The 13,211-nt window shown below is 58.9% G+C and overlaps 2 protein-coding genes across 3 annotated transcripts in view; one reads left to right on the top strand and one right to left on the bottom strand.

Moving 5' to 3' along the window:
* ASIC4 (acid sensing ion channel subunit family member 4) overlaps positions 1-7,336 on the top strand; it is a 28,390-nt gene extending 21,054 nt beyond the window's left edge. The window contains exons 1-10 of one of the 2 annotated variants that reach the window (XM_017726685.1): positions 78-1,949; positions 2,214-2,358; positions 2,526-2,653; positions 2,745-2,904; positions 3,300-3,356; positions 3,451-3,604; positions 3,993-4,084; positions 4,406-4,485; positions 4,806-4,910; positions 5,192-7,336. In XM_017726685.1, the coding sequence (XP_017582174.1) occupies positions 1,353-1,949; positions 2,214-2,358; positions 2,526-2,653; positions 2,745-2,904; positions 3,300-3,356; positions 3,451-3,604; positions 3,993-4,084; positions 4,406-4,485; positions 4,806-4,910; positions 5,192-5,311 (1,638 nt within the window). In that variant the 5' untranslated portion in view covers positions 78-1,352 and the 3' untranslated portion in view covers positions 5,312-7,336. Of the gene's footprint in view, positions 1-77; positions 1,950-2,213; positions 2,359-2,525; positions 2,654-2,744; positions 2,905-3,299; positions 3,357-3,450; positions 3,605-3,992; positions 4,085-4,405; positions 4,486-4,805; positions 4,911-5,191 lie in introns of those variants that run through there. The other variant, XM_008644838.2, reaches the window with a different exon arrangement.
* A 3,466-nt stretch (positions 7,337-10,802) lies between these two features.
* CHPF (chondroitin polymerizing factor) overlaps positions 10,803-13,211 on the bottom strand; it is a 5,199-nt gene continuing 2,790 nt past the window's right edge. Inside the window, exon 5 of the mRNA XM_008645131.2 lies at positions 10,803-13,210. Within this exon, the coding sequence (XP_008643353.1) occupies positions 12,800-13,210 (411 nt within the window). The 3' untranslated portion in view covers positions 10,803-12,799. The remainder of the gene's footprint in view (position 13,211) is intronic.

Below are 13,211 nucleotides of genomic sequence, written 5' to 3'. Positions count from 1 at the left end.
GGGCAGCGCCCGCCCAGCACCCGCCGCCTGGCGCCGCAGGGCAGGGCCTGAGAGGGACGGGGTGCCCGGGCCCGCCGCCCTGGGCGCTGGCCGCTGTCTCCGCTCGCCGCCCTCTGTGCCTGTCCTGTTGCTGACCTGCCTGACGTCTTCCCGTACCTGTAACCAAGCTGCCAGATGGGATACCGGCCGTGTGTTCATCATGGCTGTAGTTACATGTTGCTCAGGCATCAAGGCCTGCGGCAGGGATGGTGCTGGGGAGTCACTGCTGAGGTGATCAGGAGATCCCTTTGTTCCAATCCCTCGTGCCACCACTGGCCTTTTCGTGCCTTGATGCAATGGAGCTCAAGGATGCTGCTCTTGACAGGGCCTAGCAGCCCTGACTTGTCCTGGGGTTGTGGAGGCTGAGGGACACCCTGCTCCCCATGCCAGCCCATGCTGGGTGAGTGCTGAAGGCGGGTGCCTGGAAGCAGCAGCAGCAGCAGGAGATGAGAGGCTGAGGAGAGCGCGGTGCTGAGCTTTGAAGGCACCTGACAGGCTGTCGGGGCGCTGCCAGCCACGCTGCCAGCCGGGTACAGACACCCCCCCACCGCTGCTGCACTCTGATCACAGCCTCACCGTCACTTCAAAGCGCCCGCCAGGTGCAGGGGGGTTCCCATGCAGCCTCCCACCCCATGGTTCCACTCCTCCTGACCCACGGTCTTGCTTCTCCTGCCCCACATGACTCAGATGCACTGAGGTCCCCAGCTCCAGGGACGTGGATACCAAGGTACAAGGTAGACATGGTCCCAAGCAGCACTGGCAGTAGGTGATGGCCCCCCAGGGCTGTCACTGTCCTGCCTCTGTGGGGCAGGGGCCCCAGCTGCAGAGCAGACACAGCTGGGGACCCTGGAGGTCCAGGCAGGGTTTCATGGTGGCTACAGTGAAATGGATGGCAAGGGACAAGGAGGAAGAGCTGAGGCACAACATTCCTAGGCACAGGGTTCACACAGTGTTCCTGAGACAGGTCATCACTATCCAGACAGAGATGCCCACCATGCCAGGACCCTGGGGGCTGCCAGATCAATTTACCTGGGGTAAGACAACACACACCCCTATCCCAGCCCTGCTCTAGGAGGAATTTTCCATTCCCGAATGGAGGTTGGGGAAAGGCGTGTTTGTAGCAACCCCTTCCTGTCCCTCCCCTCACCCATCACCAAAGCAGCTCAGGAAGGCGTCTGCCTTGTTTGTCTCCAGGAGGGTGCAGAGCAAAAGCCTCACAGGAGGGAGAGATCCCTGGAGGGGACCAGGGACCCTGGGCAGCCTCAGGGGCAGCCTGCAGCCCACTTTCCAGAGGAGCCACTCTGCATGCAGCCATGCCGCTGCCCCTTGCCTGCTGTCAGGACGGGGAAGTTCTGACACCACCCCAGGACAGCAGCACGCCCCAGCTCGTTGTTGGCATCCTGCGAGCCACCCGGATCCCCGGGCTGCACTACATGTGCACCCGGCCGCAGTCCCGCCTGCGCCGCCTTCTCTGGAGCCTGGCCTTCCTGGCCTCCGCCGGGCTACTGGCCACCGGCGCTGCCGACCGCCTGCACCACCTGCTCTCGCGCCCCGTGCACACCCGCGCACGCCTCGCCTGGGCACCCCAGCTCCGCTTCCCGGCTGTCACCCTCTGCAACCCCAACCGGGCACGCTTCCTGCACCTCACCAAGCCCGACCTCTACTCGGTGGGAGAGTGGCTGGGGCTGGCCAGGGAGAACCACTCGCTGGTGCCCGAGATGCTGGCCGTGCTGGGGGAGGACCAGCGTGCCTGGCTGACGCGTCTGGCCAACTACTCACGCTTCCTGCCGCCCCGCCGCTCCGAGCGCACCATGCAGAGCTTCTTTCACCGCCTGGGCCACCAGATCGAGGACATGCTGGTGGAGTGTCGCTTTCAGGGAGAGCGCTGTGGGCCCCAGCACTTCACTCCTGTGAGTTCCCTCCGAGAAGGAGCAGGACAGCTGGGCTGTCCCATGGGTACGGGGAACGATGCTTCACCCCCACCCCAGCAAGGGTGGAGGGGTGGTGGAGCGGGGAGTGAGGCTGAGATGAGCCTTTCCAAGGGTCATGCAAGACTGTACCTCCCTTCCACCACCTCCATGGAACTGGAAAGGAGTTTCTGGACCTCGTCCTGCTTGCAGAATACTCGGTCAGATCCCTGCCTGCTCCCTTACACCTGCTCTCTCCATCCCCAGGTCTACACACGCTATGGTAAGTGCTACACCTTCAATGGGGACCGGAGGAATCCACGTGTGACCCGCCAAGGTGGCATGGGCAACGGGCTGGAGATCATGCTGGACATCCAGCAGGAAGAGTACCTGCCCATCTGGAGAGAAACCAGTAAGTGGGGCTATGGCTCAGGCAAGGCACAGGTGAGGGGTACTAGGAGGGAGGGTTGCTGGGCAAGCAGAGCACCCTGTGAGGGTACTACGGGTCAAGCAGGGCACCAGAGGGGTGCGGGTGCTGGGTCAGTGCAGGCATGCAGCACCTCTGTCCTTCTTCCACAGATGAGACATCATTTGAAGCTGGCATCCGGGTCCAGATCCACAGCCAGGACGAGCCACCCTATATCCATCAGCTGGGCTTTGGTGTCTCACCTGGCTTCCAGACCTTTGTGTCCTGCCAGGAGCAGCGGGTAAGGCAAGATGCTCCACAGCCCCCAGGGAGGTGCCTGTGGGCACTCAGCCCAGCACAGCCCTGCAGCGATGCCCTTCCCACCCCGACAGCTCACCTACCTGCCACAGCCGTGGGGGAACTGCCGGGCCAGCATGCAGGGGGAGCAGATGCTGCCTGGCTATGACACCTACAGCATCGCTGCCTGCCGCCTCCAGTGTGAGAAGGAGGCCGTGGTGCAGAGCTGCCACTGCCGCATGGTCCATATGCCAGGTGAGGGGTGTGCATGATGGTGTGAGGGGCACCCCCCTGCCCCAACAGGCCTGCTGGGGTTGCCCCAGCTCCCTGCAGTCTGCATCCAAAGATCACCTCTGCCCCAACACTCTACACCCAAGGATTCCCCTGGCTCCATCCCTCTCCACCCAGGGATCACCCCATCCTCTCCACACTCTGGGTCAACCTGTGTCCTACCCTCCTTACACCACAGGTCAGCCCCTTCCCTGTCTGCCTTGTGCCTGGGCCGCATCTGCCCCAGCCAACCTGCACCCAAGGGTCACTCATCCTCATTCCCTCTGCACCCTGCCCCACTTCCTCTGAGGGAGTGAGTAAAGAGTGGGGGGCAGAACCTGGCTGGACTCCCACCCTCCCAACCAGCTGTTTCTCCACAGGCAATGAGTCCATCTGCTCCCCTAATGTGTACATCGAGTGTGCTGACCACACACTGGGTAGGTGTTGGCAGTGGGTGGGCATCTAGGGGCCAGCTGAGTGCCCCAGGGAGGGTTCTGGAGACTGGCTGTGCCAATGGGTGTCTGCCCCCAGATGCAGCAGTGGAGGACAGCCACGAGCGCTGCAGCTGCCCCACACCGTGCAACCTGACACGCTATGGCAAGGAGATCTCCATGGTCCGCATCCCCAACAAGGGCTCCGCTCGCTACCTCGCCCGCAAGTACAACAAGAATGAGACCTACATTCGGTGAGTTGCCAGCGCTGGGGTATTCCAGGGGCTGGGCAGGGGGCTGGGGACCTGGGCAACTTCCACTCCACTCCTGGTAGCATGCAGAGACAGGGTCCTGGCATACTCGGTCCCTGCAGCATCTTTTGCCCAGGGGTGTTGCCACTAGAGCTTCTCCCCAACTTCTCCACGTCTTCCCAGCCCTCCTGCCAGCACCTGCCCACCCCACTGTCTCTCCTGGCCTGGGACATGCCCCATCCATGTCCCCACTGCACTAGCCTGAAAAATTCATGAGGGCCCTGGGAGCACCTGGGAGCTGGAGGGCTGGGGGACAGGGGAGGTTTGTGGGCAGTGGTGTAGGAGGGTTGGTTACCAGCCCTCTTTGCTGAGCACAATGGTGTCCCCACAGGGAGAACTTCCTGGTGCTGGACATCTTCTTTGAGGCACTCAACTATGAAGCCATTGAGCAGAAGAAAGCCTATGACCTTGCTGGGCTTCTCGGTGACTCCCCTCGCCTTCCTGTGGGGCCCTAAGGCGCGGAGCTCTGGGTCCCAGCCCTGGGAATATGTGGGTCTGTCTGGTGGGGGAGGGATCACACAGAGCAGCAGCCAGCCACAGGCTGGCTGAACGGTGAATGCTGCTGACTGTCCCCTATCCCGCATGTCCCCCGCTCCCGCTGTCCTGCTGCCCCTGCCCCCATGACTGCTCTGTCCTCCACCATCCGGCAGCCCTGGCACTGCACGCTGCCCTGCTGGCCCACCCCAGGCTTCCTGTGGGCTGCACAGCGTCTCCTGGTGACCATCTTCCCCTCCTCCTCCCCAGGGGACATCGGGGGGCAGATGGGCCTGTTCATCGGTGCCAGCATCCTCACCATCTTGGAGATCGTGGACTACATCTATGAGGTGTGCTTAGCCTTCAGGGATGTGTCTCAGCAGTGGGTGCAGAGACAGACTTCCTGGGGAGGGCCTAAAATGTGTGGCCACCCCAGAGGTCTATTACAGCCCCCAAATTGGGGAACACCCAGACGAAGGCAGTGGGAGGAGAAAAGGTCCCCCAGCATTCCTCAGTGACCTGAGGACAGTGAGGGTGGTGGGCAGAGGTACTGTCCCACTGTCCCTGGGTGAGCAGGGGAGCGGGCATCAGTTCCGTGTAGACTGGGGTGTCCACGCACAGGGTGTTACCTGTGTTCAGGTCTGGGTCTGACCCCCCCATCTGCACCCAGGTGATCCGAGATAAGGTGAGCCGGGTCCTGCGACGCTCCAGGCCACCTCTGAAGAAGCCCTCGGGCAGCATCGCCACACTGGGACTGGAGGAAATGAAGGACCAGGTACCACGGCAGGGCTGGACTGCCTGGAGGCTGCGAGGACAGGGCCTGGGCACATGTCTGCAGCTACGCCAGGGGGAAGGGACATTGTCCCAAGATTGAGGGATGAGATGTGGCTCTTCATTTGGTGCCTTCAGGCTGCAGAGTCAGGGCAGTCCCAGGGAGGCAGGGAGCTGGGTGCTCGCGGGGGAGCTCCTGTGGACGGGCTGTGCTGGGTGGGAGGACTCGGGAGGTGGCAGGGTGCATGGAGTCTGTACCCACCCTATTGACTGCCATCCCCACAGAGCCCCTGTGAGACACTGGGCCGGCACGTGGAGGGCGCCTACAACACGGGCATCCTGCCCAACCACCACCACCGCCACCACTACCCTCACCAGGGAGTCTTCGAGGACTTCGCCTGCTAGGCAAGATTGGGACTGGGGGGCAGCCCCCTTCCACCCCCCTCCCCAGCGTTCGCATGGAGAGGGACTGCAGCACTGGGTGTGGTGGGCACAGGCCCCTGCCTCCCCCACCCCACTCCCAGGACCAGCCACACCGTTTGCCCCCAGTGATGCCACTGGAGCTGCCTCAGCACCGGCATTGGAGCAGCTCCCCGGCCCTTTTGCCTGTCCCCTCTGCTTGCCCCTAGCACGTGGGCTCAGCCCAGTTTCAAGCACACAGCATGGAGGGGGATGGGCATGCCGGGGGGGTTGGGGGAGCAGCAGGTGTGGGCCAGAGAGGCCCCGGTGCTGCAGAGCATGAAGGGGGTAAGCTGAGGTTCCTGTGAGTCCCTCCGAGCCCTCTCCTGCTGACCATTCCTGGGTGGTGGTCTCTGCCCTGCACGGTTTTCCCCAGGAGAGAGACATGCCTGGAACAGCTTCCTTCTGCCCAGGAACCACTTCTCCCCCTTCCTGCTGCAGGACAGGGCAGCATTGCAGGGCACCCCTCTGAGTAGCATGGCCCCCGTGGCCAGCCCAGGGACATCCCAGCTGCAGCCACACCTGCATGGCACCACCCTGACCCCTGGCACCACCACCACTGTGACACCCCCCCAAACATCTGCCCACCCTTGCCCAACCTCATGCAGCCTCTCAGGGCTGCAGCCCCTCCATCACTGTTCCCAGCCAGACCCCTGCACTGTGACTCCCCCTGCCACTCCAGTGTTGGCCCCAAATAACCCACAGTCATTTCAGCACTGCAAACCTACTGCCTCCCCTGTCTCCTGCCCCAGTCCATTGTGAACCCATCCTCTCCTTGCCCAGGTATTGCCCAAGTGGCTCATCCCTTGGTGTAGCTGCCTGGCACAGCCCAGGCAGCGTGGTGGGTCCTGCCCTCCCTCCCCTGCCTGTCGCTGCTCTTTTGCACCGTGCACGTACCCCTTGCCAAGCTCCCAGCCCCGGGTGCTGAGCACCCGCTGTGCCTCCCCCAGACTGTACATGGTTAGGAGGGTGCTCCATGCCTAGCACTGCCCGGACAGCCACAGTCCAACCCGCTGGCCGGAGCCTTGGCCACTACTGGTGCCCACAGTCCTTCTGCCTGCCCTGAGATGGCGGGACCCACGGCAGGACGCATGGCAGGACCCACAGCACTCCCCCTGTCCTGTTGTACATTGCCTCCACCCCCTCCACTGTAGCAGCAGACACCAGCGCAGGGCAAACTGCCCCAAAATATCTCAGGAGGGGGGGCGAGCTGGCAAAGCCCCCCTCAACACACACACTTGGCAGAGGGGGACCCCAGGGCAGGAATTTGGGACCTCTGGGGAAGGCTGGGGTTGAGCCAGGCAGCCTCTGGCCCTGCTGGTTTGGTCCCCATCCCTGGTGTCCACAGATGGAACATGGCCATGCTGTGCCGTGCCCAAAGCCATAGATGCAGGAGGAGCCATCATCCTTGCAGCCCTCAAGGCCCCACACATGGGAGGCGCAGGGTAGGGACCAGGGCACCAGCAGCCCTGGCTCTGGGTATGCATGGTCCAACAGCTCCCCCAAAGTATGCACCCACATGTAAGCATGTTTCCCGTGGGTGCAAGCACCCAACTGCGTGGTATTCCATCTCCCCCTGCGTGGGGGGACGCACAGCAAGCTTCCTGGCAGGGCAGCCGTACTGGTGCTCCCTGGGGAGCCCTCCAGAGCACCCCATGCTAGCTCCCCATGGGGTTCCCATACGCCAACCTGCAAGCAGGAGGGTCCCCAAAGGGGTGCCACATGTTAGCCCAGGAACGTGCCACAGCCATGCCAGCCAGCCTTACACCAAGGTCTTCTGCGGCAAGTGGGGGTGCAGGATGTGACCCCTCCCTGCCAGCTGGAGCAGTGGGCCCTGAGGGGGGTGGGCATGGGCACCACGGTGGGAGGGCCAGCACAAACCGCCCTCGTGCTGGTGAACATGAGAGATGTGCGTCAATGTTTTATAAATGTACAAATGCTCCCTAATAAAGAGGCACAAGTAGGTCCAGAGATGCCTGCGAGGACTGATGGGGCACAGAGATGGGTGAGACACCACCCTACAGGAGAGGTGGTGGTGGGACCCAGGGAACACTTTACAGCCCTGTGCTCATGTGCGAGGGGTGCAGGGTGAAACAAACAGGGTGGGTGGAGGGGAAGGGGGGCCCTGCTGGGGCTCTCCCTGGCAGAGGTGCTCCTCCTGCTTCTGCCTTCTCCAGACCTTTCTCCATGTGGCCCAGCTACCCTGCAGCACAAAGAGGACATGGTAGGAAAGAGAAGCTGACCTCTTGGTGAAGGCTGCCAGCACCAGGCACCACAGGTTTCCCTCTAAACCAGTGAGGGCTGAAAACTCCTGAGTTAACTGGGTGCAGCTGGGACACATGGCCACATCCCACAGCTCACACCATGCCCTGTGAGAAGAGCACTGAGGTTGGATGCTAAAGGGAAAAGCAGAGAAGTAGCTACATCCTCCACATCTTTTTATCACCAAGAGGATTGGGTCCCTTTGGAATGAGACTGTCCCTGCCACCAGATTCTGACCATCTGCCCCTCCAGGATGCCCCATCACTTCACCCACACCAAGATGGTAACTGGGAGCTCATGGTGCCTCCTGCTCTACAGTGAAGATGTGTCACAGGAGCTGGCAGAGCAGGATTGTGTGGTGAGCCCACAAAATCCTTCCCCAGCACATCCTCCAGCTCCTTCAGCATCATGCACAGGAGTGAAGCACAGCAGAAGGAAAGGCTGAGCTTCATACATGGCCCATCCCAGCTTCTATGCTAATAAGGTGGCCTCAGAACCATTCCCAGGAGCCCTGTAGTGATGACCTAGTGAAGATTTGACATATCTTTTTCTCTGTTGCTCTCAGCGCCTCTGTTCTTTAATTTGACAACTTCCAGGTGCTATCTGGAAGTGACAGCTCCTGTAGTGTCTCCCACTTCTCCAAACAGGACAGGCAGATGAAGTGAACTCAGCACCACATCCCGCCTGTGACATGCCTCATGTCCCAGTGCAGATGGCACTGGTCTGAGGAGGGCCAGTGGGACAACCCTGGTTTAGCACCCCAGGGTCAACCACAAACCCCAGTGCTGTGGCCCCTGGGTGCCCCCTCCCACGCTGTGCCTGTTCAAGGGCCACCAGGGGCTTGGTCCTCCTCAGAGATGGAGCTGCTGCCACCTGGGGCTCACCCAGCACAGCGCTGCTTGAAACACCTGTAATGAGCTGCATGAAATAGCTGAGGCATAATTAGAAGGGGATCCACTACAGTGAAACAGGCCCTTAATTTTAATGAGCACAGCCCTCTGGACAGATGCCAAGTACTGGATCACAGCAGGACCGGCTGTGCTGGCGACAGCTTCTGTCACCGTAGAGGTGACAACCCCAGAAGACACAGCTCCTGTGGTGTCAGTCCCAGGGAGTAGGCACCAGGATGGAGAAGGCAGTGAGGATCTCTTCTGTCTATGGGGTAGGCATCTCCTATGGGCACTTTCCAACGTGCCTCCACTGCCATGAACAATAATTACAGCTGTTCCCATAGAAAAGCTGCATTTCAAATAAAACCAAACCATCCAGCTTAGGAGCAGAGGGTTTGGAAATAAGCCCCGAAATGCAATGGGACATGTGGTCTCACTGCTGTCACTTCCTCCCCAAGCATCTCCTGCCTGGAGAGGCTGATGGTGACAGGCAACACCTGGAGAAAGGAGTGACTCTCAGCATGTCTGTATGATGTGCAAATGCCAGGCTCACTTCTTTGCTCTTAGATCATTTTGCCCATGACGCCCTTGCTGGAAAAATGGACTGGTGGTGCCAATCAGTCAGGCCAGGCAAGGGACACCTGGCACCCACTTTCCAGCACTCAGCCCCTGACAGCAGGCAAGCACACTGGAAAAACCAAGGAGACAATTAAAATCTAAGTCCAAGCAAGCTGCCTGCCTCTTCCCCCAGTGCCAGAGCTTCAGGGTCTTGCATTCTGCCAATGCTGGGGTGGTGTGGCCCCAGAGGGGACATCCCTGGGCATAGCCAGATATGTTGACACCTCATGGAAGGAAACCCCTGAAGGCAGGCACACACTGACAGCAGCTCTGCCTGCACCTACTGCACCTGCTTTCCTTCTTCATTGAAATTCTCTGATTTCCCTGAGCTTGGCCAGAGAAAACCCCAACCAAAGCCTCTCACGCCCTTCAGAGGGGCACAGAAGTATGTTGGGTATCCAAGGCACTGGATGCAGGCACGCCCTGGCACCTTCCTGTCTGCTCCTCCTCAAGCAGAGCAGCTTCTTCTGCCATCACTTAGAGAGACGAGGAAATGTTTGCTGGAGTTGGGTCCTGGCCTGTGGTTGGTAGAGCTGCTCCTGCAGGACCGGCAGTGAGGCACCACTGGCCCCTTCCCAATGAAAGCACAGGGAAGAAAAGGCATTGCATTTCCCCTTGCCCTCCAGCCCTTTCCTGGCATGGCTGTAATTCCCATATCCTCCCAAAGGTCAGCCATCAAACTGATTAATATTGCTGGGGCTGAAGTAGCTTTGCCGTGGAGTTTAGCACAGCCTGAAGTGACCCAAGCAGGGCTAGAGAAGCAGGTTTAGCCTTCCCTGCTCACAGGCTCACTGTTGTGTTTGCAGACACAGGAAAACAAACCAGGGTGGGGGGAGAACAGCAGTAGCTTGTGTTTTCGCCAGTTTGAGTCCCTTTCCTTGCTGCAGTGCAGAAATGAGAGGGGACGCATGAGGGGAGACAGGGGCCCACTGCATTCAGACATTCCCTCTTGTGCTTCAGAGTGCTCTGAACCACCCCTTCACCCTCTCTTTGGAAAAACTTTCCAAGAGGAAGTTGCTCTGCCTCTCTTGATGACTGTGGTGAGCCAGTAACACTTAGAAATCTATTTCTGCAAGGGAAGCAGAAGTCTACAAGGCAGGAGATGAGTTTTCTCCTGCCTTGTTGGTAAAATTGACCTTTCACTGCCCTGCCTCCACAACTGGAGAAGCGCCAAAATGCACAACGTACCGGTCAAACCTGAAGAGGGATCCCAGAATGTCTCTGTTTGCTCAGCCGCCCACATCAGTACCCAGGGCTGCTCCTCCCACCCCTTTCAAAGGTGTCACTGTCCCGGTCTGGCACCCTGCCTGCACCTGCCAGCCCTATGAGGGCAGGAGAAGGGCAGAGCACAGCTGTGCCCATGTCCCCATTGTCACAGGTCTCTGCATCCTTCTTTGGGGTTTCATCATGTTTTAATGCTGCACATAACCTGGAAAACACTAGAACAGTTTCAAACCCTGCCAGCTCCCTTGAAGTAACAACTGTGGTGGGAGTGCCACAAGCACTGTCATTTCCTCATACATGTGTCAGAGCAGGGAGGCTCTGCTGGTATTGATAGTGCAGAGCATTAAGTATGCAAATACCTCTAACTCGGTCTGGGCAAACAGTAGCGAGGCAAGAGCAACTTTATCTAGACAGTCTCATTATAATTAAATGACAATTCTGGGTTTCTTTTCACAGCCAACTTGATTTAAAGCCACTTTATTACCATTTGGATACTCTTGTAATGCTTAATCACATCTTAGGACTTGGTCTGCTTTTCAGAGGATAAATGTATCTGTAACACACCTGCATCTGCCTCCCTCCCTCTGTCCCAGTTTTCCACTTAAAGGGAATTAAGGATGTGCTCAGGGAAGATCAAAAATAGAAATACTCAGTACAAGCTAACAGTTACTCTCTGAAATAAAATTATATTTAAACATATACACTCCAACACCATGGCTACAGAGACTAGAGCAGGAAGAGATGAATGAGGTATCTTTGGAAAAGGCATACCACACAGCCCAGGGGCTCTCCATGAGCTTTGCTGAGCACTAGCAGCCTTGGTAAGTAATAGCAAGTAGGTTCAGTTAATTTTCTTGGGGGTGTCTCTTTGATACATGTACTTCATGAAGCAGTAAAACACGATGGGTAAAGGGCTGGTGGGAAGAGCACATGGAGTCATGAAAATCATGCCTGGAGCAGGCAGCATGGGCAGGGAACAGTCCCCACACCTCATAATGCAAATAGGAGCTGTAGGTGATGAAAACAATCCAGGACAGGACTACAGTGCTCTGCCCAACTCAGAACTGGAAAACACAAGTGCTGAGAAGCCCTGAGATATAAAACAGCCCAAAAATAGGGTGAAAGCAATGCAGAGAGGGCAGATCCAGCACTAGCGATCCAACACAGGGCTCAGGCCCAGTGTCTGGCCTGAGAGTTTCCTTCAGAGCTGATCCCAGATCCTGGAGGGCAGAGTTCAGCTCACTCGAGCAGCTTACTCAGGTAAAGGATGTTGCAGGTGCTTGGGGAAAGAAGCATCTCTGTAAGGAATCTGTCCTGCCAGCTGCAGACAGAATTTATACAAGCAGCCAGCACCTACCACCACACAGACCCCCAGCAGAACACCCACAGGTGCCTCATGAAAGAATCAGCCGGACCCACCGCTACATCTCTCCATTTTATTAGTGTAAATGCACCCCATCCCCCTCCTTCCCCCCCCCATTAAATACAAAGCAGGAGCAGAGAGCGGCTCCTCAGTCGCTTTCTCCTTAGGAGATGCACAGCCAAACCCTCTGCCATGCCCATCAGTGTCGGGCACAATGTCCCTCGACCCTGAGGGCAGCCCCACAGCGGGGAGGGATCCCACCTCTGTCAGGAGGCTCTCGTCTGAGGGCTGTGACCTCCGACATCCTATCAATACTGCGAAGGCCGAAATGGCCTGGGTCATGGTTCCCATGGGGAGCAGCTCACGGTACGTGAAATCAGCAGGATTCCCTCTGGCACTCCCTACACCCACCAGCCCCAGGGGCCAAGTTCCTCACACCCCAAACAGCCAGGAGCACTCCAGCTCATTGCCAAGTGGCAAAACCCCAAAACCAACATCCTTATTGCTCTTTTGGGATGGGATGTATCCCATTCCACTGTCCAAGCTTGTGGCAGGTACAGGGACATGTCCCTCCCTGTAAACCAGGCCAATGCTCCAAAGGAGCGAGGGGCACAGTCCTGTCCCAGGACAGTGGGGGAACTATGAGGGATCACTCCAGGCCCTGTGGCAGTCACGGCCCTGCAGCAGGGGGACTTTGGGCTCTACATTCCCCCAGTTGAGGGGGAACAGCAAGAGAGGGCAGCCCATCTCCCCAGTGCTCAGCAGCAGGGCCAGGACAGAGGGATGGGACCAGCAGCCAGCAGCTCTGGATGAGGAGCCAGGCATTCCAGCCTGCAGCTCAGTGACTCTGATCCCATCTTGCTGTGGGGTCTGCACAGCCGTGGCCACTTGAGAAAGACCCAGGCACCCTGGGCTGGCAGACCCCGGCCTGGGCAGTCCCAGGGGGCAAGTCACAGGCTCGGACACCAGCAATCCCCCTGCAGCCACTGAAGAAAGAAGACAGATTTGGGCAGCAGAAGAAGTGGAGTGGGCGGGCAGGCATGGCATGGCAGGGCCAGGCCCTCCAGGATCCAGGGTTCAGGTGCTGTTCCCCTGCTCCTGCTCAAAAAGGACCATGGCCAGCTGGGAGCGAGAGCCTATGCCCTCCAGGCTGCTCTGTACACAGCGGTGGTAGATGTCCTCACTGAGCCGAGGGTTGCAGGCCTGGTGCCGGTAGCGCTGCAGCAGGGCAGGCTCCACTGCCCGGAACACATGGAGGTTGGAGTACTTGATGAACATGTCGTAGATGTCCAGGGTCTCCAGGATGTCCTCATTCTCCTGCACGTCCCCCGCCATGCGGGTGCGTGCTGCCATGTAGTCAGCGTTGTAGAAGCAGGCTTCATGGAAGACATCACGGTCAAAGCGCCCCATGTCCCGCAGCAGGTCCAGCGTGGTGGGTGGCACCTGGTTGTGGTAAGCAATGGCTGGGTTGTAGCCCTGGAAGTGGATG

This window comes from Corvus brachyrhynchos, unplaced genomic scaffold, assembly GCF_000691975.1.
Source record: "Corvus brachyrhynchos isolate BGI_N302 unplaced genomic scaffold, ASM69197v1 scaffold490, whole genome shotgun sequence".
NCBI lineage: Eukaryota > Metazoa > Chordata > Aves > Passeriformes > Corvidae > Corvus > Corvus brachyrhynchos.
The sequence above is the reverse complement of the archived record's forward strand: the minus strand, read 5'-3'. Positions and strand labels throughout refer to the sequence as shown.